Source organism: Colossoma macropomum, unplaced genomic scaffold, assembly GCF_904425465.1.
Source record: "Colossoma macropomum unplaced genomic scaffold, Colossoma_macropomum, whole genome shotgun sequence".
Classification (NCBI taxonomy): Eukaryota; Metazoa; Chordata; class Actinopteri; order Characiformes; family Serrasalmidae; genus Colossoma; species Colossoma macropomum.
The window spans coordinates 10,017,757-10,045,551 of NW_023494796.1; the positions used below are offsets into that span (position 1 = coordinate 10,017,757).

Sequence of the window (27,795 nt, forward strand, 5' to 3'; positions counted from 1 at the left end):
CTTGAATCCAGAGGTTAAAGACCTCAACATCACTGAATGTGTTTGGGATTTATTTGATTGTGAGAAGCAGAAAATTTAACCGACTTCTAAGACTGAACTGTGGAGGTGTGGAAAAATATTCCTGCAGATTTCTTGGAAAAACAAAGCAAGTCTCCTGAAAAGGAAGCTGTGAAGTGTGGCTACATTATATGCTGAAAAGGCTGATACTATATGAAGTTGTTGAGGCTTCTGTGTAATTTTCTGTTTAATGTATAATTTCTGACTGTTTGTAGTCAGACATGTGATCAGACGTCAGATGTGTGATCAGAAAGTTTGATTGCCCCCTGTAGGCTGAATGAAGTCAGTGCAGGACTGTTTATAAAATGTAGTTGATGGTCTTTTAAGTTTTCGTCTCATACATCTGATTTTTTGTACATTTTATTGTTTTTATTATCTTTACTTAATAATTTTATTTGGAATGTTAAACATGTAGCTGTATAAGAATTTAATTGTCTGTTACATTTAATAGAGCTGACAGCTTATTTAATAGAAATAGCAAGAAATTATGATTGTGTGTTTTTGGTGACATTTGTTGTGATGTTTTATGTTATTACTGTAAATATTCTACTGTTCCTGACTGAGGATCAGATATCAGTTCCAGTTTATACAGTTCTAATGTATCAGTCAGTGAGCAATAACAGTACAAAATACACAAGTATGATCAGCTCATAATTTATAAAGAACCTTGATTTCTCATGTTAAACAGGCTGAATTTGGGTGTCGCATCATCATTATCCACAAGAGGGCACCAAACACCATCTCAAAGCAGATTCAACAATAATCAGTTATACACATTTTATATTATATATATATATATATATATATATATATATATATATATATAAATATATATATATAAAACTGTATAATATACCAGCAACAGGTTTAACTGACAATCAAATATTACTGTTTCTCCCAAAAATGATTCCAATATGTACATTTCTGTAAACATGTAAGACATACAATGGTGTGAAAAAGTGTTTGCTCCCTTCCTGATTTCCTATTCTTTTGCATGTTTGTCACACTTAAATGTTTCAGATCACCAAACAAATTTAAATATTAGACAAAGATAACACAAGTAAACACAAAATGCAGTTTATAAATGAAGGTCTTTATTATTAAGGGACACCCAGGCCTGATTACTGCCACACCTGTTCTCAGTTAAGGTCAGTGTTCATGACTCCACCACAAGAAAGAGACTGGGCAAAAATGGCCTGCATGGCAGAGTTCCAAGACGAAAACCACTGCTGAGCGAAAAGAACATAAAGGCTCGTCTCAGTTTTGCCAGAAAACATCTTGATGATCCCCAAGACTTTTGGGAGAATACTCTGCGGACTGACGAGACAAAAGTTGAACTTTTTGGAAGGTGTATGTCCCATTACATCTGGCGTAGAAGTAACACAGCATTTCAGAAAAGGAACATCATACCAACAGTAAAATATGGTGGTGGCAGTGTGATGGTCTGGGGCTGTTTTGCTGCTTCAGGACCTGGAAGACTTGCTGTGGTAAATGGAACCATGAATTCTGCTGTCTACCAAAAAATCCTGAAGGAGAATGTCCGGCCATTTGTTCGTGACCTCAAGCTGAAGCGCACTTGGGTTCTGCAGCAGGAATGATCCAAAACACACCAGCAGGCCCAGCTCTGAATGGCTTAAGAAAAGCAAAATTAGGACTTTGGAGTGGCCTAGTCACTGACCTGAATCCGACTGAGATGCTGTGGCATGACCTTAAAAAGGCGGTCCATGCTCGGAAACCCCCCAATGTGGCTGAATTACAACAATTCTGCAAAGATGAGTGGCCAAAATTCCTCCACAGCGGTGTAAAAGACTCACTGCCAGTTATCGCAAATGCTTGATTGCAGTTGTTGCTGCTAAGGGTGGCCCAACCAGTTATTAGGTTTAGGGGGTAATCACTTTTTCACACAGGGACCTGTAGGTTTGGACTTCTTTTTCCCTTAATAATAAAGACCTTCATTTATAAACTGCATTTTGTGTTTACTTGTGTTATCTTTGTCTAATATTTAAATTTGTTTGGTGATCTGAAACATTTAAGTGTGACAAACATGCAAAAGAATAGGAAATCAGGAAGGGGGCAAACACTTTTTCACGCCACTGTATATTTATTTATGTAGGCCAGGGCTATTAACAAACAAATAAACAGTACCTGAGGTCATAGTTCCTCTATGGCTTCTGGTCAGTGGAGTGTCCAGAACAGCTTCATTGGCATAGATTTCTTCATAAGAGCTCCTGCTGTTGTTTGAATCAGTTGATCTCTTCTCTGCTGTGTTTGCATACAGATCCTCATTCATCTCCGGTTCTGTTCTCTTTCTTAAATGCATCCAGTCTGAGTTCTCAGAGTTCTCTACCTCAGTTAGTCTGCCCTCATACGACCCCCACAGCTGGAGGCCTGGACTCACAAACCATGTTTCTGGGTGAAAGCTGTAGAAAGATGGTAAGAAGAGACATTGTTCAGTCAGTGTCACCTGGAAAACTGAAGTAGATGACAGTCAGAACTGCACATACTCTCCTCTGTTTTAGAGTGTTTTTAAAAATGGACCTTCGATGCCTTCTAAAGAAGTGAGATCGTGACAGATACAGAAGAGTCTGTGTGGTGTGTCTGAAAGTCACGTGGTTTCTGTATGTGCTGATTAACATCACATGGTTGTGGTGTTGGTTCAGCAAAGCACACACTCCCATGCTATACCTGCTTAAAGGGATATTCCACCAATTTTTTAATATTTGCAAAATTCAGTCATTGAGATGTAAAAAGTCATTCAGGGGTTTTTTATGTGAAATGGTGCACTGTAGAGAAACTGACTCAGGCAAGTGAAAGGAAATTGACCAGGACACATGTAGTTTCACTGGTGATTTTTCCTGTCACCTGCCTGAGTCAGTTTCTCTACAGTGCAGAAAACGCAGGGCGTGGTAAGACAAAATCATCCCCAAAGATTTTTTTTTTTTTTACAACGCCCTGCATTTTCTGCTTTGGTACATAACAAAGCTTGTCTCAAAACCATCATGAAACAATGTCTCAGACATCAGCCACTGTGCTCTATAACCATTTCATGAAATTACTTTATATAAGGAAGCTTTTAGCTTTTAGACTGTCTTTAACCTCTTAATCATGCAGGAATTTTAAAGAATGTCTCTTTTAATAGCACGCTAAAGTGCTGCACTCAGACTACATTCAGTAATGACACATTTAAGTGTAAAACAAAACTGCTGAAGATGGAGGACAAAGATTTCACTTCAGCATTTTTTTTGTGAAAAGAGTGAAAGAGGCTGAAAGAGGGATAAGAAAGTATGCAGAGAAACAGAAGGACTACAGTCTGTGATTGTAGAACTACAAAGTGCACCTAGATGGTAAGTGGAACTTATAAAACGGACAAAGAGTGTAGATACAAAGAGTCGTACTTAATGAATACTGAATAGAATCTGACACTTGTTTGGCTGCTCTTCTTTGATCTGCAATGTAAAAGCAGTATAACATGCATAAATTATTTTACTTAATTATATTTAAGTGAATATAATTATTATATTCATTAAAATGTATAAATATTTAATTTGAATTCAGGTAAGCTGAGGCTTAAGGCTATTTGCCCAATTTAACCCAAAACCCCCATTTTGAGGACACTGTTAATATTTCTAGACATCATTACTCATATTAAGTGTTTTTAGTCAGTTAACATAGTTTAATTTAAAGTTCTCACCTTATGTGTGAGGGGAATTTTCTCATTTCTCTTTTTTATCTTTAACATCAACATATCTAACCCAATCTCTCACCAATAGAGAAGCTACATGCGACAGAGACACTTCCTGTCTGCAGTGTCAGTCAATCTGATTCACATTTATGATCCTGTAAGGTTAAAGTGCTGCAGTGTTCCAGCATATTATAGTCACTCATATGGAAATGGACATTCAGAATGAACCTCTTCAGTACCAGAACACAGAAAAAGTGGACAAAACCTCTCAGTCATGTGGAGAGAGTCAACACAGAGGTAAGTGCTCACATACTGACCCACATGTCCACAGACAAAGAGCCATATCAGAAAAGAATGGACACTTTCATTCACCTCACTAGTCTGTTAAAGGTGTATTTGTGTGTGTTTGATGTTTAGGAGTGTTCAGGCTGGCTGTACTATGTCTCGGTGTGATGTGTATCCTTCAGGCAGCTCTCAATATTGCTCTGAGACTGTACTGTAAGTTCAGCTTTATACTTTAAAACACTTTATGAACTAGAACACACTGATGTATTCTTGTTTTCATCCTCACTGTCACTGTTAGGCACTAATAATAAGTTTCACTTACTAGTAAGTAACTAATAAGTAACTAATGAGTTATAAATGACAATGTGGCCTTTATCTTCAAATTGTAGTGAACAGTTTCTGTTTATTGGCTGGGTTCAGACCTGCATTTGTAAAAGACTATTTTTTATCCAGACACTCTCATTTGCCCATTTCCATTCATTCCCTGATGATTGTCAGTAATCAGTACGTCGAAAATTGTCTGAGCAATTCTTTTTGACAGCACGTGCACATATGAAGATTTTGGCTCAATTAATTCAGTAACAGTTCTCTATTACTTTCAGTGGCTGACCTGGAACAGACCATCTGTAACAACCAAACTAAAGAGAGTTACACCAGCCTGACGACAGAAAGAGATCAGTTACAGAAAGAGAGAGACAAACTCCAGAGGAAGCTTTCTGAACTGGGTTAGTGAATTTTATACACTACTAATATTTTCAAATGTAAAATAAAACTGTACTGAGTTGGACCAGTTTTATGTTAGTTTGCTAAAGAGAACACATCTATCGGTTCTCTCAGTTAGACAACATTGTTCTTATAACAAGCTGTTCTGAATCCGTCTGTGTTGTATTCGTGTTAGTAGTGGCTTATAATGAAACCACTATAGGTTTCATTAGCACAGCTAATGGTTAATGAACAATGGTTAATGTTACTTATATTGTCCCGTAGCTTATCTGGTAAAACGAGCTTTCACCAGCTCTTGTGTAGTGAGTTCACTTCCCATGAAGGCCATCGACTGACCTTTTGAAAGTGCAAACTATGCATGAAATATTATTGTTAAACATAAATTTATTTTGATCACAATGATTTAGTTGTACCTGTGCTGTTACACATAGACAATCACACAACCACCTAGTCTATGCGTAACACTACAAGAGCAACTAAATCATTTCATACATATACATAGTACATATTTTGGTAACAGATAAAGTGGAACAAGCAATATAACTAGATCGCACTATGTACATTAGATAATAGCCCTCTATCCTGGATTAATCTGTAGCCTACGGTCAGCTAACACGGACAATCATTTAGACCCACTTATTAAATCAGAAAAATCTGCCATACAATTCGATTAAAGAATCTTGCTGGGTCATTTATAACATAGTGATCATCACAAGTGGAAATACTGCTTTTTACTTCATCTTATGTTAGAAGATCAGTCGCCGGTCCAGAAGAAGAATTTTCCACTGAGCTGCTGTTGGCCCCACCCTGAAGAGATGATTGACAGGTTGGGAAGCCTGGAAAAATGAAAATGTAATCAGGTTGAATGCACTTTCGAAAAGATTTTGCCACAGAATGAGCGCAGTAGACAAGACTACGTAACGGCAAAGAGGACAAGCACTGTTTCCCTTTTACATCTGAATTTTGCCATCTATCTAGCTTGTTCTCTTTGATAATGCAATCTCAAAAACATTATTAGAGAGTGAAAACTACTCAACAAACCATCATTATACTCTAGAAACCACTCAGTAATACACCATTATTGTAAGGCATGAATATGTAGTTATGGAAATGCCTTTTAATTGAACTAAAGCTACTCATCAAACATCTGAATCTCTGTGTAATGAAATGTCAGTAGTAGTTCACTAAATGGCAGATTAAAATGATAAAACTGAACTTGAATTTTGATTTTGAGAACAAAATTGCACATATGAGGGGGAAATATAAATTTAAACATAAAAACACTTTGACATTTTGTAACAACGGCAGACAGAACCAGACGCTCGCAGACGAGGAGGAGTTAAGATCTTTCATTACAAAGAGATCCAAAATCACAGTTGAAAAACCAGAACAAGAAGTCAAAAACTAGAGATCCACAACAAAACAGAAGGTCAAGGCAAAAAACAAGGTCAGGACGGGAAAACGGGTCATACACGGAGTAGGTAAACAGACTCGGTATGATCATAGTGAGACGATACTTCACAAATAAGTCAGTATACAAAGCCTGTCTGAGTCGAGACAGTGTTTGCTGCTCTCTAAGCAAGAAACTTACAAACTTATAAACTTACTTTATATGTACAGTCACTCTAATTTGTGGCTATTTGATGTGATCAGGCTGGCGTATGAGGCCTTTGTCCATTCCCTGCCTTGTAAATAGACTTACTGCCTGCATTATATGTGTAGTAAATCTGCACAGATAATCACAGAATGTCCCCCTAGTTATGTAACTCACTCGTTTCAAGTGGTTTGCCCTGTTTGATGTTGTTGAATGATAAGCGAATTCTTGCATACATTAACTTCGTTAGGGTTGTCCTTCAAAAGTGTGAAATGCTGCCATACTTTAGGCTTCTTCTGATTCATGGTTATAGCAGTTTACCAGTTGCTCCACCTCAGGTTTCAGCTTCTCTAAGCAGTTAACCACCAGCAGATGTTTGTTTTTTTTTTAAGCAAAAAGTGCCACAAACCACAGTCCAGATTAGATTCTAACTAACTGGTGCTCTGCTGACACAAGTGTAGATAATAAAAACATGTCTCAGTTGCTGGAGTGACAGGAAGCTGAATCTGAATGTGTTCTTGTAGCTGAACTATTTTCTGGCCCTGATTTCTACAGTTTATAAATGTGTATGAATTGGCACAGTATCAGTAAATACATACGCTAAAAACATCAGACCGGCATCATCCCTCAATTCCCATATCAGTGTAACCCATGATGCAAAATAAATACTAGTACAGTAATTTCTTTTTAATGTGAGGAATAATTACCAAGGATCCAATAATCTGACTGACTGGCGTGAAAGAAGAAATGAACTGTGGTATTAAAGTGTAGAATAAATCTCTGTGTTTGTGTTCAATTCATAGAGAAGACAAAGCAGCAAGACTGGACATTTTTCAACACCAGTATGTACTTCATCTCTATTGGAGGGAAGATCTGGAGTAAGAGCAGACAGGACTGCAGAGAGAGAGGAGCAGACCTGGTGACCATAAACAGCAGAGAAGAACAGGTGAGAGAGAGAGAGAGAGAGACAGAGAGAGAGAGAGAGAGAGAGAGAGAGAGAGAGAGAGAGAGAGATGGGATGGTTATTTATATCAGGCCATACAAGCACATATATGTGTGCAGTAAATTATTTTTTCCTCTCTGTTTCTGAGAATGTACATCTGGTTGTTAACAGGACTTTATTGAAAAGTTGAGACAAGGTCAGACAGCTTGGATTGGTCTGACTGACAGTGAGAAAGAAGGGACCTGGAAATGGGTGGACGGCTCAGCGCTGACCACTAAGTAAGAGATCACTGAACTGAACTCTGGTGATGTTGCAGTTAATGACTGTCACTCCTCACTGCTCTGATAAACACAGTGGATTCTCTGATTCTCTGTTTCAGGTTCTGGGGACATGATGAACCCAACAGTGCAGCAGGAGATGAGGACTGTGTTGTAACTGGTTACAAGCCTAATCCTGTAAATAACTGGGCTGATTTTCCCTGTAATGACTGGTTTGTATGGATTTGTGAGAAAAGATATTTTTAACTGACAGAGTTTTAGAATGAATATCAGTGAATATCAGGAATATCAGCAGTTTGTTTGGATCTGTAAGGGAACATTTAGCTAAATGGTCACCAGCCTGTGAGTGAATAACAGCATATTTGTATTGAATTCATAACTGTCACTCTTTTAATTACATTTGACCTTTTTGCTTATACATTTTTTAAGGGAGAAGAGAAACAGGGTGGGGGAGTCAGAGATTAAAAGTGCTGCAAACTCCAAGAATCAGATCTAAAAAAAAATAAATAAATTGTATAATGGTGTTAGTTTACAGATGATGACATGTTTATAACACGATCCCTAAAATCATTAAAACATCAAGCTTTAATGTCTCTCACAGTTCAGTCTGTCCTGGACTTTAGAGTAGAGTCATACTGAAACCATTATCCTCTAAATGAAGGGGGGTTCCTTGCTAGAAAAACCAGCGTAGACCACCAGGGCCGCTCACCAGCAAAACCAGCATGACACACTGAGTACACTGATACAGACACCACAGAACTGTGTAATAGTGTCTGTCAGTAAGAGAAACAAGAGTTCACATTGATTTGAACAGACAGAGCTGATGATTATCATAGTTACACTGACGACACCCAGATTTACTAACTATCCCAATAAAATTATATATATATATATATATATATATATATGATATAATACTTCCTTCAGCTAAGCAAGGAAAGACAACAGTAATTGTATTTGGTAGTAAAGAGGGATTACAAAAGGTTAATGTCACCTTGAATCCAGAGGTTAAAGACCTCAACATCACAGAATTTGTAGTCAGACATGTGATCAGACATCAGATATATGATCAGAAGGTTTGACTGCCCCCTGGAGGCTGAATGAAGTCAGTGCAGGATCTGTTTATAATCTCTAGTTGACTGTCTTTTAAGTATTTGTCTCATACATCTGATTTTTTTTTGTACATTTTATTGTTTTTATTATATTTACTTAATAATTTAATTTGAAATATTAATCATGTTATTTTTTTTTTAAATTCCCGGGCCAACATTCCTTGGCCACACCACCACCCCCCCTTTTCCAGGGGACATATGATTATATATATATATATATATATATATATATCTTTCTTTCTTTTCACTTCGCTATTAATGTCACAACTCATAATTTATTAATGATCATATAGATATAAGGTGATGTGGCACCATACAATTAAAGAAGAAGTAAAGAGAAAGGAGGAGAAAATAATAATAATAATAAATGATAATAATAATAATGACAAACTGGACATACAGGACAGACAAACACAGACACTTAACAAAACAATAAACAAGGCAGTAATGCTTTTTATGTAATTATAAGTTATCAAATCCTATGTAGGGGTTTAACCTTCCCCTGATGAGTTTGGAGAGAAAAATCAGCACTCAATATATTGTAAAAATTGTGACCAGGTTTCCCTGAATGATTTTGTGTAATTTTTAAAATTTGCTGTGAGTCTTTCCAAGTTGCAGTGATCCATGAGGAGGTTAAGCCAATGCTTTATTGAAATTTTGGTTCTGTCCTTCCAGTTTAGCAGTATAACTTTTTTGGCAATGGTAAGTGATATGAATATAAAGCATTTGAGGTGATTGGGTGCTGAAAGTGAGGAAAGGTCATTAAGTAGTGCTATAACGGGACATAAAGGGATGACAAGGCCCAAAATCTCTGATAGCCTGTCCATGACCTCTGACCAAAACTGCTGGGTCGGGGGGCAATTCCAGAAAGCATGATAGTAGTTGTCTGTTAAAGCTGGACAATGTTGGCATTTATCAATGTGACTGAATCCCATACGGTGTAGTTTAGAGGCTGTGATATATGTTCTGTGAAGGGTTTTATATTGAATTAGCTGGAGTTTTGAATTGCTGGACATAGAGAAGATATCACAGCATATATTTTGCCAGTTGACATTACATGTTTCTTTTATATCTGAGGTCCATTTTTCAGTTGGGAGTGAGATAGTGTTGTCCTTTGAGGCTATAAGTTTATATATTTGTGATAACATTTTCTGAGGTTTAAGGGAGTGTAGTTTTAAGTAGAGTGTGATTGCAGAGATTTCCACTATCAACTGTTTTCTTTAGAACATCTTTGAGTTGTATATACTGACAATTATCTGGTATATTATATTTTTCTTTGACGTCATCAAAGGTCATGAGCAAGCCACCAGAGAACAACTGTGCCAGGCTGGTTATTCCTCTCTGAAAGGTTTGTTATTTATTAAAAACATGGGGTTGTTCCACAGAGGAGTTTGACTGGAGGGAGAGTAGCTGTATTTAAGAATTCTGTTTGAATTCCACCATGCATTCAGGGTGGTACTTATAGTACTGTATTTATCAAATTTTGTTTTTTTTTTATAGCTTTGTCTATGAATGGAATACTATTAATGTCAAGTTCTTGAATTAAACTTTCCTCAATGTCTTGCCAGGGTTGGTTTGAGCTAGTTGTCCAATGTCTAATGTAAAACAAATTAATGTGATAGAAAGTAGTAGTAGAAATTTGGGGCTCCAAGTCCTCCAAGATGTTTAGGTTTCTGAAGGGTAGCTAACTTGATTTGAGGCTTTTGGTGCTTCCAATAGAACTTAGTCACTGCATTGTCAAGAGAGGAGAACCAGCCTGACGGTGGGGTAACAGGGGTCATAGAAAACAGATAATTGATTTTAGGGAGGATATTCATTTTAACTGCTGATATCCGGCCAATTAGAGTTAATGGTAATTTATTCCACCTTTCTAGATTATCCTTTATTTCTTGCATTAAAGGTATGTAATTAAGTTTATACAAATCATTTATGTTAGAAGAGATATGAATACCAAGATATTTAATCGACTGTGTGATATGTTCAGATGGTATATCATAGACCTTGTCATCCCAGTTGAATTTACTTAGAGGCAGAAACTCAGATTTGGACCAATTAATGGAATAACCAGACACCCCACTATACTTATTTATCAGATCATGAACTGATGGAAGGGATAGTGAAGGGTTAGTAATATACAGTAAAACATCATCTGCGTATAGACTGATTTTATGGTGGTATGACTTTGACTATATACCTGAGATTTTATTGCACTGTCTGATAGAAGCAGCCAAGGGTTCAATAAAAAGACAAAACAATAAAGGTGATAAAGCACATCCTTGTCGACTTCCTCTTTGTAGCTGAAAGGGTCTGGATATATGTCTGTTTGTTGAGACTGAGGCAGAAGGTGAGTTGTATAATGTTTTTATCCAGCTGATAAAGTATGGGCCAAATCCAAAGTGTTTAAGAGAAGCAAAGAGAAAGGACCACTCCACCCTATCAAACGCCTTTTCAGCATTCAGAGATGCTATTATACATGGTGATATATACGGAGATTTTTCACTGTTATACATATGAATTAGATTGAATAACCTGCGTGTGTTCTCTGAAGACTGTCTCCCTTTGATGAACCCAGTTTGATCTGTGTTTATGAGAGTGGGTATGACCGATTCCAATCTGATTGATAAAGCTTTACTTATGATTTTTATGTCTGAATTGATCAGTGAAATGGGACAGTAGCTGGAGCAATCTGTGGATTTTTTATTTGGTTTTAAGATAAGTGTGATAAGAGCAGTATTCATATGATAGGGTATAGATGTATTTTCAAACATTTCTGAGATCACTTTTAAAAACAGTGGTGAAATAAGAGGCCAGAATTGTTTGTAAAATTCTGCTGGGTAGCCATCCGGTCCTGGTGATTTATGATTAGGCATTAGAAAGAGGGCTTTGGTGATTTCTTCAGAGGAAAGAGGTCTGTCTATAGATTCTGATACAGATGTAGATAATGTAGGTAGGGAGACGCTGCTCAGGAATGCTTCAATTTCTTCCATTGAGGCTTTCTTATCAGAAGTATAGAGATTGGAGTAAAAGGACCTAAATACATCATTGATAGCTAGGGGGTCCTGAATGATCCTACCAGAGGGATCTGAGATTGCTGTTATTATTGATTTCTCGGTTTCCTGTTTTAATTGATTTGCTAAAATTTTTCCAGTTTTATTTCCAAATTCAAATTGCTGTTGTCTAAGTTTAAGCATAGCCTGTTCGGTCTTCTTTTGTAGTATATTATTAAGTTCGTATTTAGTTTTCATTAGTTCTTTAATAATTGGATCAGTAGGTGTCTGAGAGGCCAGAAGGTCCAATCTCTTCACCTCACCCTGCAGCTTTTGTTCTTTTACTAAGTCTTCCTTCTTCTTTTTAGAACAGTATGGAATGATTTTTCCTTTCATCACAACTTTTGCTGTTTCCCAAAGTGTGCAAGCTGTAATGTCAGGATGTTCGTTAATTTCAACAAAGGCTGCCCATTCCTGGTTAAAATAATCTAGAAATTCTTTATCATTGAGTAAAGTAGTGTTAAAGCGCCATCTGGGTGGAGGAGGGATTGATAGTCTGCTAGAAAGGAGATACTAATTGGGGCATGATCAGATATAATAACACTATTAATATCTGAATGAATTATACTATGTGTGATAGAATTGTTAGACAAAAAGAAGTCTATACAGGAGTTGACTTGTGGTAAGGGGAGAAATATGAATATTCTTTACTACTGGGGTTCTGCAATCTCCAGATATCCACCAGACCATAATCTGACATGTATTGTTTAAGCAACGTTACTGAATGATTATTTATGTTACATTGTGCTGAAGAGGAAAGATCTATGCATGGGTTCAGAACTGTATTGAAGTCACCACCAATTATAAAAAATGAGTCAGAGAATTTAGATATTTCTGAGAAGAGTGAATGAAAGAAAGCAGGAGAATCTGTGTTTGGTCCATAAATATTTACTAAAGTTAAGTTATCTTTCCCAATAGTGCCATTAATAATAATGTAACAGCCCTCTGGGTCGGTCAGTATAGAGGTACTTATGAATGGTATGTTCTTCCTGATCAAGATGGAACTGCCACGTTTTTTTGAATTATATACAGAGTGATAAGCCTGGCCACTTAATTTAACCGTTAATTTCCGAGACTCTGCCTCTGTAAGGTGGGTTTCCTGAATAAAACATATTCAGATTTTAAACTATTGAGATGGTTTAACACTTTTGTTCTTTTGACAGGGGAGCTGATTCCTCTTATATTCCACGATATTATTTTCAGGGATAGTACCATGATTGTTGAGGTGCCATATAACGTTGAGCTGGCATATTGTAACAATACATACAGATGGGGAGGTTATATTTACAACAAACAGAGACAGGACAGACAAGCACAGAGACTACATTCAGAAACAGACAATCATGTTAAACACCAGAGGAATTTTAATTGTCTAATACATTTAACAGAGCTGACAGATTATCTATTAGAAATAGCAAGAAATTATGATTGTGTGTTTTTGGTGACATTTGTTGTGATGTATTGATGTTTTATGTTATTACTGTACATATTCTACTGTTCCTGACTGAGGATCAGATATCAGCTCCAGTTTATACAGTTCTAATGTATCAGTCAGTGAGCAATAACAGTACAAAATACACAAGTATGATCAGCTCATAATCTTCTAAAGAACTTTGATTTCTCATTTTAACCTCTAACTGCCCAGGGTATATTTTGTTTTTTCCATCTGAATTAACATCACCAAATCGTAAGGCAAATTATTCAGTAACTGCATGAAATAAATGTAAATTTTTATTTTATTTATTTATTCATTTATTTTGTAAAAGCTCCCCTCAGATTAACAGAACATGTGTTTTATGATCATACACATATTGCTATATGCTGACAATTTACTGCTGAAAGCCAAAAATTTTAAACGCTCTTTGTATTATTTTATAAAAAATAATTTTTACAGAGCAGATCACTGAAGAGACACCATCTGTTCATAGTTTATAGCCCAGATTGGGAAAAATGGGTTGACTTTCAGCAGACAAAAAATTGTTAGCTCAGCTTCTTTTATTTTAGGGGTTTAAAATTACATTACCCATCTATTTAACTGGAAAGAAGACAGTTGCAGCTCTCATATGACAGCCACCTTTTGAATGTAGCTTATGAAATATGAAAGTTATGAAGAACATGACGAAGTGTGTTTTGGAACCACTGGTGGTCTCAAGGAGCTGAAAAGGTTAAACAGGCTGAATTTGGGTGTCGCATCATAATTATCCAGAAGAGGGCACCAAACACCATCTCAAAGCAGATTCAACAATAATCAGTTACACACATTTTTCTATTTAATATACCCCCAACAGGTTTAACTGACAATCAAATATTACTGTTTCTCCCAGAAGTGATTCCAATATGAACATGTTTCTGTAAACATGTAAGACATATATTTATTTATGTAGGCCAGGGCTGCCCAAAATTGACCTGTGATGATGTCTGATTTGGCCTGTCACAGTTACCCCAACCTCTCCCCCCTCAGTCAATGTTATAAAATACAATTTAAAAAAATCACATTACATAAAATATATGAAATATAAAATTCTGAAATCTACATACCTTCTAAATTGTTTTGTGTTTTCACCACTTGGTCCACCACAACCATTGTACTTCAGCCCCCCAAGACAAAAGCTTTGAGTTTATACACTGCAGTGTATGATATCATGAGTGTGAAAATAAACACTATTAACAAACAAATAAACAGTACCTGAGGTCATAGTTCCTCTATGGCTTCTGGTCACTGGAGTGTCCAGAACAGCTTCATTGGCATAGATTTCTTCATAAGAGCTCCTGCTGTTGTTTGAATCAGTTGATCTCTTGTCTGCTGTGTTTGCATACAGATCCTCATTCATCTCCGGTTCTGTTCTCCTTGCTAAATGCATCTCAGAGTTCTCTCCTTTAATTAGTCTGCCCTCATACTACCCCCACAGCTGGAAGGCCTGGATGCACAAACCATGTTTCTGGATGGAAGCAACATCAGCAAAACAACTGCACATTAGGAAATGGGTTTCCATGGCCGAGCAGCTGCACACAAGCCTAAAATCAAAATGCACAATGTCAAGCATCAGATGGAGTGGTGTAAAGCACGTCACCACTGGACTCTGAAGCAGTGGAAATGTGTTCTCTAGACCAATGAATCAAGCTTCACTACCTGGCAGTCTGATCTGGGTTTGGCAGATACCAGGAGAACACTAGAATACATAGTAACAACAGTAAAGTTTGGTGGGGGTGGGATAACGGTCTAGGGCTGCTCTTCAGGATTTGGGCCTCTTAGTTCCAGCAAAGGGTAATTTTAATGCTACACCATACAAAGGCTTTTGGATTTGGCCATTGAAAAACAGAGTAAAAAGAGGCTGAAAGTGGTAAGTGGTATATGGTAAGTGGAACGGACAACGAGTGTAGATACAAAGAGGTGTACTTAATGAAGTGGCCGCTCGTCTTTACTCCATCCAGTTCTCAGGAACAGAAATGCCGTTTCTCTTATCCAACTCAAATGCAAACTCCATGCACTTCAAACTGAAAACTGGTCAGCAAGTCTCCTAATGTGGTTGGCAAGTTCACACAATCTGATAAGCCTTTGATAGTCTGTACTGGTCACTTCTCCTTCATCAAGTTTCTCAATGTGTCTTTTTAGTGTCATTTCCTGCTTCAGCAGACTGAATAGAATCTGACACTTGTTTGGCTGCTTTTCTCAGATCTGCAATATAAATACAGTACAACATGCATAAATGTGTTTTACTTAATTATATTTAAGTGAATATAAACATTCTTTGAATTCAGGTAAGTTGAGAGTTTGGCTCAAGGCTAGTTGCACAATTTTAACCAAACCCCCATTTTGAGAAAACTGCTAATATTTCTAGATATTAATACTTGTATGAAGTGTTTTCGGTGAGTCAACATAGTTCAGCTTAAAGTTCCCACCTATTTAGATCTGTGGGAATTTCTCATTTCTCTTTTTTATCTTTAACATCAACATATCTAACCCAATCTCTCGCCAATAGAGAAGCTACACGCGGCAGAGACACATCCTGTCTGCAGTGTCAGTCAATCTGCTTCATGTTTATGATCCTGTAAGGTTAAAGTGCTGCAGTGTTTCAGTGTATTATAGTCATTCATATGGAAAACTAAGGTGGTTCCAACTAAATTGGTTCAGACTGCTGTGGTACAAACAAAGTGCGATGGCATCAAGACACAGCTACATCGCTTTAAACCGTTTAGTGCTTCAAACATGTATACATGAAATGCAGGCATTACAGTGAAAAGTTAAGTGCAATGCAAACGAGACAGTGTTTTAAAACAATATTAACAGTACATGCAGGTTTGCATTTAAAGGAATGAAAGGCTGAATTGGTGTCAGAGTGTCAGGAAGCTGAATCTGAATGTGTTCTTGTAGCTGAACTATTTTCTGGCCCTGATTTCTACAGTTTATAAATGTGTATGTATTGACACAGCATTAGTAGATATGTGCATTAAAAATATCAGACCATCATCATCCTCAGTTCCCATATCAGTGTATCCCATGATGCAATAAAAATACCAGTACAGTAATTCCTTTTTAATGTGAGGAATAATTACCAAGGATTCAATCATCTGACTGACTGGTGTGAAAGAAGAAATGAACTGTGGTATTAAAGTGTAGAATAAATCTCTGTGTTTGTGTTCAATTCATAGAGAAGACAAAGCAGCAGGACTGGACATTTTTCAACAGCAGTCTTTACTACATATCTATTGAGAAGAAGAGCTGGAGTGAGAGCAGACAGGACTGCAGAGAGAGAGGACAGATAACTTGGATTGGTCTGACTGACAGTGAGACAGAGCGGGTCTGGAAATGGGTGGACGGCTCAGCACTGACCACTAAGTAAGAGATCACTGAACTGAACTCTGGACATGGTGCAGTTAATGACTCTCACTCCTCACTGTTCTGATAAACACAGTGGATTCTCTGATTCTCTCTTTCAGGTTCTGGGCAAGTGGAGATCCCAACAGTCATTTAGGAGATGAGGACTGTGTTGTAACTGCAATGAAATGGGCTGATTTTCCCTGTAATCACAGGTTTGTTTTGATTTGTGACAAAAGCATGTTTAACTAAGAGTGTTTCAGAATGAATTTCAGTGAATATCAGGAATATCAGCAGTTTGTTTGGATCTGTAAGGGAACATTTAGCTAAATGGTCACCAGCATGTGAGTGAATAACAGCATATTTGTGTTTAATTCATAACTGTCACTCTTTTAATTACATTTGACCTGTTTGCCTATTACTTTTCATGGTAGAAGAGAAACAGGTCAAGTCAGAGATTAACAGTGCTGCAAACTCCTAAAATCAGATTGTAAAACATTTAAAATTGTGGAATGATGTTATTTTAAAGATGATGGCATTTTTAACAAAAATGGGGGTGTGTGTGATTTCTCTGCTAGAAAAAACAGCGTAGATCACCAAGGCTGGTCACTAGCAAAATCAGCATGACCATGCCATGTTAGATTGCCAGCTAAACCAGCACCAGACCGGCATAAGTCAGCATAGACCAGCTTAGACCAGCATGGAATCTGTGTTTTTTTGTTTTAGCAGGATACTCACAGTTCCAAAAACATTGTGACAACAAATGCTGGTGAAGTTGTGTAATGCTAAAAGAAGCACCTGGTGGTTAATTGGCAGCAAGTCAGCAACATGATTGGGTATAAAAAAGCATCCCAGAGAGGCTTTCAGAAGTAAAGATGAGGAGGGGTTCACCACTCTGTGAAAGACTGCATGATCAAATAGTGCAACAATTGCTGCCATCCAGATTACGTCTTTTTCAGGGGAAGGCCTTGCTTATTTCAGCAAGACAGTGTCAAACCAAATTCTGCATGTATTACAGCAGCATGAATTTGTAGTAAAAGAGTGCAGGTGCTAAACTGTTCTGTCTGAAGTCCAGATCTGTCACCACTGAAAACATTTGGCGGATTATGAAATGAAAAATAAAACTAGAGGATGACCAACAAAACCTGTGCAGCAGCAGATGAGCTATCGTCTCTGACTTTACATCTACAAGGTGGACTGACAAGATAGGAGTGTCTAATAGAGTGGACAGTGAGTGGACACATTGTTTAAAAACTCCAGCAGCGCTGCTGTGTCTGATCCACTCACACCAGCGCAACACACACTAACACACCACCACCACGTCAGTGTTAGTTCACTGCTGAGAATGATCTACCACCCAAATAGTACCTGCTCTGTGAGGGTCCATGGGGGTCCTGACCACTGAAGAGCAGGGTAAAAGGGGGCTAACAGAGAAACAGATGGACTACAGTCTGTAATTGTAGAACTACAAAGTGCACCTATATAGTAAGTGGAGCTGATAAAATGGACAATGAGTGTAGAAACGAGGTCATAATGTTATGCCTGATCAGCATATTTGTTAATAGTCTGTGTTTTTGTCTGGTCTGTTCAGTATGTTGCATATTATACATGTGTGCACTCACCAAGACAAATTCCTTGTATGTGTAACATAAAGCGATTCTGATTTTGATCCTTCTACCCAGCTAACTACATAGCTACAAGTTAGCTAAAAATGAACAAACGTAAAATTCACATAAATGTTCCAGTTTATCAATATTTAATCAATATTACAAAAATCTTTGGTACATTTGTGTGACACATTTAAATGGGTCATGTTAGCCCACTTTTATAAATAGTAGATCTGGGCTTTGTTTGGGAAGGTCACGTTAGTATTAACACTGGCTTTTAGCTAATATAATTCCTTCCACAATTTAGCATCCACCTCTGATGCTGACATTGTAGGAAACATCCTTAAATGGCATCAACTGAATCTGAATGACATGCCTCCCTGTGCACTTTTTTTGTATTTTCCAGTCCACCTTAAACAGTGCATTTACAGTGCAGTTACATTCTGGTGCTTCAATGTGCCCAGTTGTCACTGCTGCACTGTTTAAGGTGGTACAGAAAATTCATGTAGGAAGCTAACTTCAGCCTTGTGTTTATCAACAACTCCCAGACTGACCAGAAAACTAGACCACGCGTTTGATTGACCACTTCCTCATCGGGTTATGTATAAGAAACAGCAAGCAACACCAGTGGATATGTTGCTCTGCTTCACCTCATCTGCTGATGTATGAAGAACTGCAAACTCAGCTGTTTCATGTTTTTTCTGCCAAGCGTGCTTTCAGCCCTACCCTGTTGGGATGATTCACAGGAGGTCGATGAAATTGAAAATGCAGTCACTTTGCTTTAGAATGACCGCAGCAGACAGGAATATGTAATTGCACAGAGGAGAGGAGCTGTTTCCCTTTTACATTTGAACTGTGACATCTGCTGTATTGCATATGATATTTTTTCATTGTAATTTTGCTACTGATATGTTTCCATATTTAGGAGCGTGGCATGTACATGATGCTGCAGCAGTGTGCTCAGGACTGGTGGACAAACACAACTGTGGTATCACTCCTGTAGCTTATTTTTGATTGGTGAATGGGAAAAGGAGGACACTGACATGTCTGAACGACAGCATCAGAACAGGTAAAAAACAGAAATAGATACATGGATAGAAGAAAGAAATAAATACAGAGATTAATGATAGAGGAAATAGCATCTGAATTTCCTCATTATCACCACTTTCAGTATTCAACTACATCTCAAAGATATTGTTTGTCAACCTCGTTTGTAATATCAGTAACACCATTCAATGATAAATACGAAAATTACACAGCATTGCTGCCTCTTTTAAGCTGTTAGCAACAGTCAGCCACAGAACAAACTGCATTCTAAGGCAATCTAATCAGTCAGTGCAAACCAAGTACTCTTTTCTAGTGACTAGCATTACTGGTTGTTGGGCTAAACCAGGAAATACCAGAGAAAACTACACAAAAGATTGGCTGCTAACTGCTAACAGGCTAATAGCACAACAGCACCCACCACAAAATCACATGTGATTCTGTCCATCACTCCAACATCAGTCACTTGGAGTATTCTCAGATTCTTCATCCTCTGAACAGGTGATATCTGTACATTGTACATGTTGCAGTCAAAAGTTTTGCAGGAAAATAAAGCTTTGCTAAACGTTCTAACAATATCAATAACAATAAATGAACTTAAACGCATAACTGCTAATTCACCAACCTTTAATCCTGAAGGTTGGTGCACAGACTGCTGGTCACATTGCCATGCAGACAACAATCTCGCTTAGCTAGTAGGTAATGAAATAGCAAAGAAGAGAAAGATTTGAGACGAACAACAAGAATTTAACAAATGGACAGACACATTTACATCTATATGCACTCAAGCTGGTTTCCTGATATGCATAATCTGCAACGGGAAACTGTCAACCACCTTTTACCAGAAACCACTGTCCTTTTGTGGGAAAGCGTCCTGCCAGAGATGCGAGAGAAGTGGCACCCACCACAAATCATGTGCTAAGGCTGAGATAAAGCTTAAAGCAGAGCAAAGTCTGTGTTTTCATTTTTATCATTTTTTCAGCCCATACTAAGACATTAGCATATACTGAGACATATTTGCAGCTAAGATGTTAAAACATTAGACAGATAAAATGTAAATACATAAAATGGTGTGGCATCCAAGGTGGTTTGATCTTTGGGACAAAATGACTCTTTTTAACTTTTGCGTTGCCAACCCCTGAACTGTTCCCTGCCTTCACAAACCTTACCCAGTCTTCAATTGATTATCAAGTCCTTTGTCAGCTGGATCAGGTGGTAGCCGTTTATTACAGATGTTATTTTTACAGTATCGTTTCGGATTATGGTTGAAAAGCAGAGCAAACTTTGTGACCCATACATCTCATAGCCCCTCTCAGTCCCATGTCTGCAGCAAGCATCAGTCTCTTTAAGACTAGGCTAGGCAGTTTATTATTAGAGTTGTGTATCTAACATATTTGCATTTACCATCTGCAGAGACACTGAGATCAGCTTTTCTCTGCAGAGATAACAGTTAAGCTGCACATCTGGCTGCACCTCTGGCTGTATGGCTGCACAGACCACTTAGAGAGGGCAGGCTAAGTAATCTAATCTCCTAATCACCATTTGAACCTGAAGGTATATTTCTGGCTGTGTCACCAGAGGCTAAAAACAACACAGTGAATCAATAAGCACATTCTCAATAAAACAGCTGTGTACAGTGTTAGTCAGCATAGAGGCTCTTGGGGGTAAAAAATGGCCCCAGACCACCCTAGAACACGCTTAGCCCCCCTGTCCATGAACCTCTAGTGACGCCCCTGGATGGCAGGCTATTCTAAGTAATCTAAGTAAACCAGAGTTCTTCCATTCTAGTCCTGGAAAGCTGGTGTCTGAACCCTGCTTTAATCCAGCAATTACATTTTAACATTTCCAGTCAAAATGGTCATTAATTACAGGTTATTCATTTTTCAGATGAGATTAGTCATACAATAATCCACTTGCCCAAGGCAGGGGAAAGTCAATAAAAATATAAGAAAAGAAAGTCTTTTCCAAAACTGGAGATTAAAAAATGATTAAACAAGACCTGCTGGACCACCAAAACTATCTCCATCAGATTAACAGTACTTAAAGATTTCATCTTTGAGAGAGAAGAAAATCAAGTTCCACTCTTGCTTCAGATCTGAAAACATCCACAGGTGTTTCTGTCCATCCTTCCACTGTGAGAAGACAACTCAACATATGAGTCTGAAAGAATGTGTAGCTGTCAAGAGGCCCATACTGAGAAAAAGACTTGGACACAAAAGCGAAAATCAAACGTGGAAGCTGCTGCTGTTCTTAGAACAATGGACTGGTCCAGAGTCCAGACCTTAACATCACTGAATGTGTTTGGGATTACTTTAATTGTGGAAAGCAGAAAATCCAACCAACTTCTAAGACTGAACTATGTGAAAAAATACCCCTGCAGAGTTTTTTGAAAAACCAAAAGCAAGTCTCCTGAAAAGCAAAGGGATAACTCCCTAAATACTGAAGAAATTGATTTCATATTTAGTTGTTCAGGCTTTTGAGTATGTTTTCTAAAACATACATTCCCCAAGCACTTTATTAGGAACTCCTGTATACCTACTTGTTGGTACCAGACAGGCTAGTTTGAGTATTTCTATGCTGCTGATCTCCTGAAATTTTCACACACAACAGTCTAGAATTTACTCAGAATGGTGTAAAGAAAAACATCCAGTGAGCAATAATACTGTGGTGACCAGAAATGCATCTCAGAATGCACAACATTACAAATGCGAGGCAGATGGGCTACAACAGCAGAAGAACACATCAGGTTTCACTTCTGTTAGCAAAGAACAGAAAGCTGAGGCTGTAGTGGGCACAGGCTCACCAGAACTAGACAGGTGAAGACTAGAAAAACATAGCCTAATCTGATGAATCTGAATTTCCATTGAGGCACACCAATGATAGGTTGAGAATTTGGCGTTAACATTTCATGGACCCAGCCTGACTTGCATCAACAGTCCAGGCTGGTGGAGGTGGTGTAATGGTGTGGGGAATGTTTTCTTGGCACACTTTGGGCCTGATAACATTAACTAATTATTACTTGAATGCCACAGTCTTTTTGAGTAATGTTGTTGACCTTGCATATCCCTTCATGGCAACAATTTACCCATCTTCTAAATGTTACTTCTACCATGATAATGCACCATGTCACAAACCAATAGTCTTAAACTTGTTGAACATGACAATGGGCCTCATTCACCAATGTCTTCGTAAGTTTTTGCTTAAATTTGTTCTTGAAAAAGGTCCTTAGAAAAATTCTACGTCAGTCAAGTCAAGTCAAGTCAAATTTATTTATATAGCGCCTTTTACAACAGATGTTGTCACAAAGCAGCTTTACAGAGAATCCGGGTCCAAGCCCCCAGTGAGCAAGCCTTGGCGACAGTGGCAAGGAAAAACTCCCTCAAAAGGAGGAAGAAACCTTGAGAGGAACCAGACTCAAAAGGGGAACCCATCCTCCTCTGGTCGACACCGGATAAGAGGACAGACACAAAACAGTATAGTGGATACAGTTTAACACCACTGTGCAGTGCACCGGACGCATCTCAGGTCAGACCCTCTTAGGACAGGCAGCCGCTCAGCTCAGGGAAAGAGAGGGTGAGGGGGAAGGGGGGGGGGTAGAGGGGAGGGGGGATGAGAGGGACATAGTTAGAAAAACAAATTAACCAAAAGCTCGATTAAACAGGTAAGGCCAGACTGGGATCAATCGTGACACCAAGGCTTTTTACAGATGTGCCTGGTGCAATTGAGAAACTATTGAGATTAAGAGTAAACGTAGGCAGATTATCCCTAGCAGCTTTTGGACCAAGAAGAAGGACTTCGGTTTTGTCTGAATTTAGTAAAAGGAAGTTGCTTGACATCCAGTCTTTAATGTCTTTGACACAGTCCTCTATCTTATTAAGTTCAGTTTTGTCCTCTGGTTTAGCTGAAATATATAATTGTGTATCATCGGCATAGCAGTGGAAACTGATGCCATGTTTTCTAATGATGGTACCTAGTGGTAGCATATATAAGGTAAATAACATGGGTCCTAAGACAGAGCCCTGTGGAACACCATACTTTACTCTTGTGAGAGCTGATGGTTCACCATTTACATTAACAAACTCAAAGCGATCACTAAGGTAAGATTTGAACCACGAAAGAGCTTTACCTGTCACTCCTACTAGTTTCTCAAGCCTGTCTAATAGAATGGAATGGTCTATTGTGTCAAATGCTGCACTAAGATCGAGTAAAACCAGTAAGGATACGTTTCCTTTGTCAGCGGATAATAAAAGATCATTTACAATTTTCACTAACGCTGTTTCGGTACTATGGTGAGGCCTAAAGCCAGACTGAAATTTTTCATATATATTACTCCTATGCAGTTGGGAACATAATTGTTTTGCCACGGCTTTCTCTAAAATCTTTTATAAAAAGGGAAGATTTGAAATAGGTCTATAGTTTGATAGCTCAGAGGGGTCAAGACTAGGTTTCTTTATTAAGGGTTTAATTACACCTAATTTAAGAGATTTTGGAACATACCCGAGGCTGAGAGAAGAGTTTATTATAATTAGAAAGGGCTTAGTTATTTTTGGCAGAACATCTTTAAGTAAACCTGTAGGAATAGGATCTAGTATACAAGTTGTTGTTTTTGAAGATGAAATAATTTGGACGAGTTTGTTGGAGTAAAGTAAAAGACTCCAGTGTCTCTGTAGTGGTTATACTGCACTCTAGATCTAGATTAGGTTTATAGGACACTGCACTGCAATGCTGCGCATTTTGAATTTTGTGCCTAATCAATTCAATTTTATTATTGAAGAAGTTCATGAAGTCAGTGCTGCTGTATGCTGATGGTATCTGGGCTTCAGTAGCTGCTTGATTATTAGTTAATTTAGAGATAGTACTGAATAGTAGCCTAGGATTATTCTTGTTATTTCCAATCAATGACGAGAGGTAGGCTGAACGTGCTGACTTTAGTGCTTTTCTATAGTCTATAAGACTCTCCTTCCAGGCAGAATGGAAAACCTCAAGTTTAGTCTGACGCCATTTACGCTCTAATCGCCTAACAGTCTGTTTCATAGCTCAAGTATGGTCATTGTACCATGGAGCGAGCCTTTTCTGCCTTATTCTTTTACTTTTTAATGGAGCCACATTATCTAAAGTGGAGCGAAAAGTGTCTTCCAAACATTTAGTCAGTATATCTAATTCATTGGGTTCAGACGGACAACTAATTAAGGACAAAAGATCTGGAAGGTTTTCAATAAAGCTATTGGGTGTAGACGATGTTATAGTACGTTTAACACTATAGCATGTGGATGGACATATATAACGACTAAAACTGATTTCATATGAGATTAAGTAGTGATCTGACACTGCTATGGTCTGAGGAAGGATGGCCAAATGCTTAATGTCTATACCTAAGGTCAATATTAAGTCTAGAGTGTGGTTACAGTAATGAGTAGGCCCCATAATATTTTGAGTGAAGCCAAAACAGTCTAAAATAGATACAGTCTAACTTAATTACACTGAAATGACTAACAGAATGTAGCTATTAAACTGATAAAGGACATAGTAAAAACTCATATGTGGGGTAACAAGGTTTTGGACACTAACAGACTAAATTTAATGTCATTGGTTAAGTTACATGAATGTCATTGGTTAAGCTGCATGACTTAAAATTCAAAGATTTCTGAAGTAAATGGTGCAGGTTTAGTAAGACTGTAATAATCATTACTATCTTTTACAGCTCAGATTCAGTTTGTTTTATGGGTCATGCATAGGTCCATACTAGCTGCATCCAAAACCACATACTACTCCACTATACATACTAAGCTAATGAACAGACTTCTAATGGTGGCCTACTAGTTATGATATACTATTTAGTATGATAGTCTGGTTTTGGACACAGCATGTAAGAGTCTTTATGAAACTACCAGCCATTTGCTGCTCATAATCATGACTCACCTCACCTTACCACTGGTTTGGGTTTGAACTGTATTAAATGTTCACATACAGTGACGGTATTTAAATCGGAATATCAAGATCACTCTGCATCGGACTTAAAAGAAAATCAGTGGTTTCATCCATACCTAGTTTTTTTCACAAAAGCTATATGAGTGGTAATGAAGTGATTATGGAGAACTTTCAGCCTGTCAAACGTTACAAGCCAGGCCCATGAAGAGCTTCACATCTAATCATAAAGTAATAATAAAAATGATATGCAGAAAGTGAGTTCTAATCATTTTTATTAATAACATGTTCAGCTCTGGAGCTGTACAGACTGCCATGCTTTTAAACTCTGAAAACTGCTCATTCCTCCATTAGGTATTCAACTCAACAACGTGGTGGACATGCACGTAGACACAGAGGACAGATCCACTACAGACCCCAGCTCCTCTCCCCCACCCAGCACACAGACCCTGTTTATGTGGGCTGTGTTCAGGTACTGTATGATGATGTCATTACACACATTTAAAAGTGCATTTAAACATAAAAGTAACAGCTTGTGCTTTTGACACGACCAAAAGTCACCAGTGACACTGAAATTTCTCTGACCTCCTCTGCAGACAGTTTCAGAGTCAGATTAGAGGATTTTTAATATGTAAATAGTTATCACACTTCAACAGGGCTTTTTGGAAAGCTTGTGTAGCGAACAATGGCCAGAATTTCAACTCCAGCTGAGTGTTTACCCAAAGTTAAGGGCCTTCTGGCTCCAGCAAGACTGGTTGGAGGTGTAAATCTGTCAGGCTTGATACCCCAACCCAGACTTAGCAAAATTTACAACCGGATCAAGAACCAGCACCCCTCTCCCTTCACCCAGCAGAAAAACAGGACACTTCCTCTGGAATGTGGCAGATGGCTCTCCAAAGTACTGTGGACAACTTTTTATCTTAAGCAACAGAAAGTACATTTCTAAGGTATATGTCCACTCCAAACTGCAACCATTCGTTAGAACTAAACTAACTAAACTAGACATACCAAAAACTGAACTCGTACGACTTTGGACGGCAAAGTTGTAACTTTCTAAATTCCCTAGGGATCTCAAGCATGGACCCACAGCACCCCCAAGGGGTGAAACCGCAAATTACCACATCACCACCATAAGGACTTGTGCTTATAAGAAAGCAGCAAAACTGTGTTTTGTCTGCCTGATTATCAACATTTCTATGATCTGTAAGCAATACTACTTGTGGTATTAATCTTGTTGTTGGGGAGTACCTAAATATTACCTGTATCTTTTTCTATCGTTAAGCGCTAGAAATACGTAGAGTATAACTTTGATAACAGTCAGACCCAACCATTTAATTGCTATGAGTTTAGACCATTGACCAATATGTATCCTGAATGTGGTTTTCTTTTCTTTTCTTCCTTTGTTCCTTTCCTTTTATTGTCGATTTTATTTTTCATGCAATGGGTCATGTTCAGATATGATAGGCAAATAGTACCTGTGTTCTTTAACGTGTGTTGTGTATCAGGTAACAAGGGTTAAACTCTCTCTTAGAAACATACCTGAATATCCTAGTTGTTCATTCCTTGATTTTGAAAGTTAAACCAATTGGATGATATAGAAATGTTCTTTGTTTAAACTAGCTGAAACAAAGGAGGCAGTGATTCTGGGGAAGGCATTCCTCAAATGATACACAACCAATCAGAGAACCTTAGGTGAGGAGAACCTATCAGCACTCTGGCACTACCTCCAAAGGGTAGGGCCTCCAGCCGAGCAAAACCAGAGTGCACCGCAAATTTGGGGAGTTCCTGCGTTCGCAACAAAAGTTTCTAAGTCTGTGCCGGCCTAGGTCAGAAAGACAGGTCAGAAGTATTAGAACGCTAAATTATCAGATCGGAAACCTTTGTTTGTTTTGTAACTTGCCTGTTCGTCTACACACCTCAAGTTTGAACCACCCTCAGAGAAGGAAGGTGGATATTTCTTGTCTGCCCAGGGAGAATATATCCATAACTTTCGATTCTGCTAAAGAGAGGTAGTTAGTTAAATTAGTACCACCAGCCTCAGAACCCTGATTGCAACCTGAACCTCGCCAGCGGAGTGGGAGCGGTTCTGACGCCACGGAGACCCAGCATCGCACCCAGAGCCACGCACTGATCTGTGAACAGATCGACCATCGAAAGGCTGCCCAAGCTTCACCGTCAGACGGCTACGAGACGCCTCCACCCAATCACTGATGGGAAGGCGCGTGCCCGCACGGAGATGCAGCAGCCACGGCCAGCTAGGAGAGGAACCACCGCGTGAGCACCAGCCTTCGATCAAGTCTATCCTGAGACGACCCCTCCTGAAGTCAGCCCCCGACCTCAACGTAAGCTGGTTCCATCAATTTGCAGTCAGGGCCCTGACGCCAATTTATTTAATAAGAGAACTTTTAATAGGTACATCCAGCCATATAGTTATTCCTGTCCATGCTTAGGTTAATTCTCTAGAGGCTCTCCCAAGCGACTTCCCCAAACCACACTGCCTCATACCATTCGGCCGTGAATCACTCTAACTTACTCAAGCTATTTTGTCTTTCATTACTATCACCTTGTTTTGTTTCCTTGTTTTATTTTATATTGTTTATCATTGAATGTAGTCCAAAAGTAGTTTGATATTTAGCCAATAAATTCTCTTTTCTGAAGCATCCTTGGTGCGAGCGTTTCTCT

At 38.3% G+C, this 27,795-nt stretch overlaps 1 protein-coding gene across 1 annotated transcript; it reads left to right on the forward strand.

Annotated features, from left to right (window-relative positions):
* Positions 1-3,906: 3,906 nt before the first annotated feature.
* On the forward strand, positions 3,907-8,349 carry LOC118816883 (CD209 antigen-like protein E). The gene is made up of 6 exons (XM_036583487.1): positions 3,907-4,036; positions 4,157-4,237; positions 4,627-4,749; positions 7,145-7,287; positions 7,456-7,562; positions 7,664-8,349. The coding sequence occupies exons 1-6, from the start codon at positions 3,943-3,945 to the stop codon at positions 7,806-7,808; spliced, it is 693 nt and encodes a 230-aa protein (XP_036439380.1). The 5' UTR covers positions 3,907-3,942; the 3' UTR covers positions 7,809-8,349.
* The last annotated feature ends 19,446 nt before the right edge of the window (positions 8,350-27,795 follow it).

Bases quoted from the DNA above. Each gene is read 5' to 3' on its own strand.
- LOC118816883 (XM_036583487.1), top strand. From the start codon at position 3,943: ATGGAAATGGACATTCAGAATGAACCTCTTCAGTACCAGAACACAGAA. The intron at 4,238-4,626 runs GTAAGTTCAGCT...TATTACTTTCAG, and splicing joins TATTGCTCTGAGACTGTACT to TGGCTGACCTGGAACAGACC. The intron at 4,750-7,144 runs GTTAGTGAATTT...TTCAATTCATAG, and splicing joins GAGGAAGCTTTCTGAACTGG to AGAAGACAAAGCAGCAAGAC.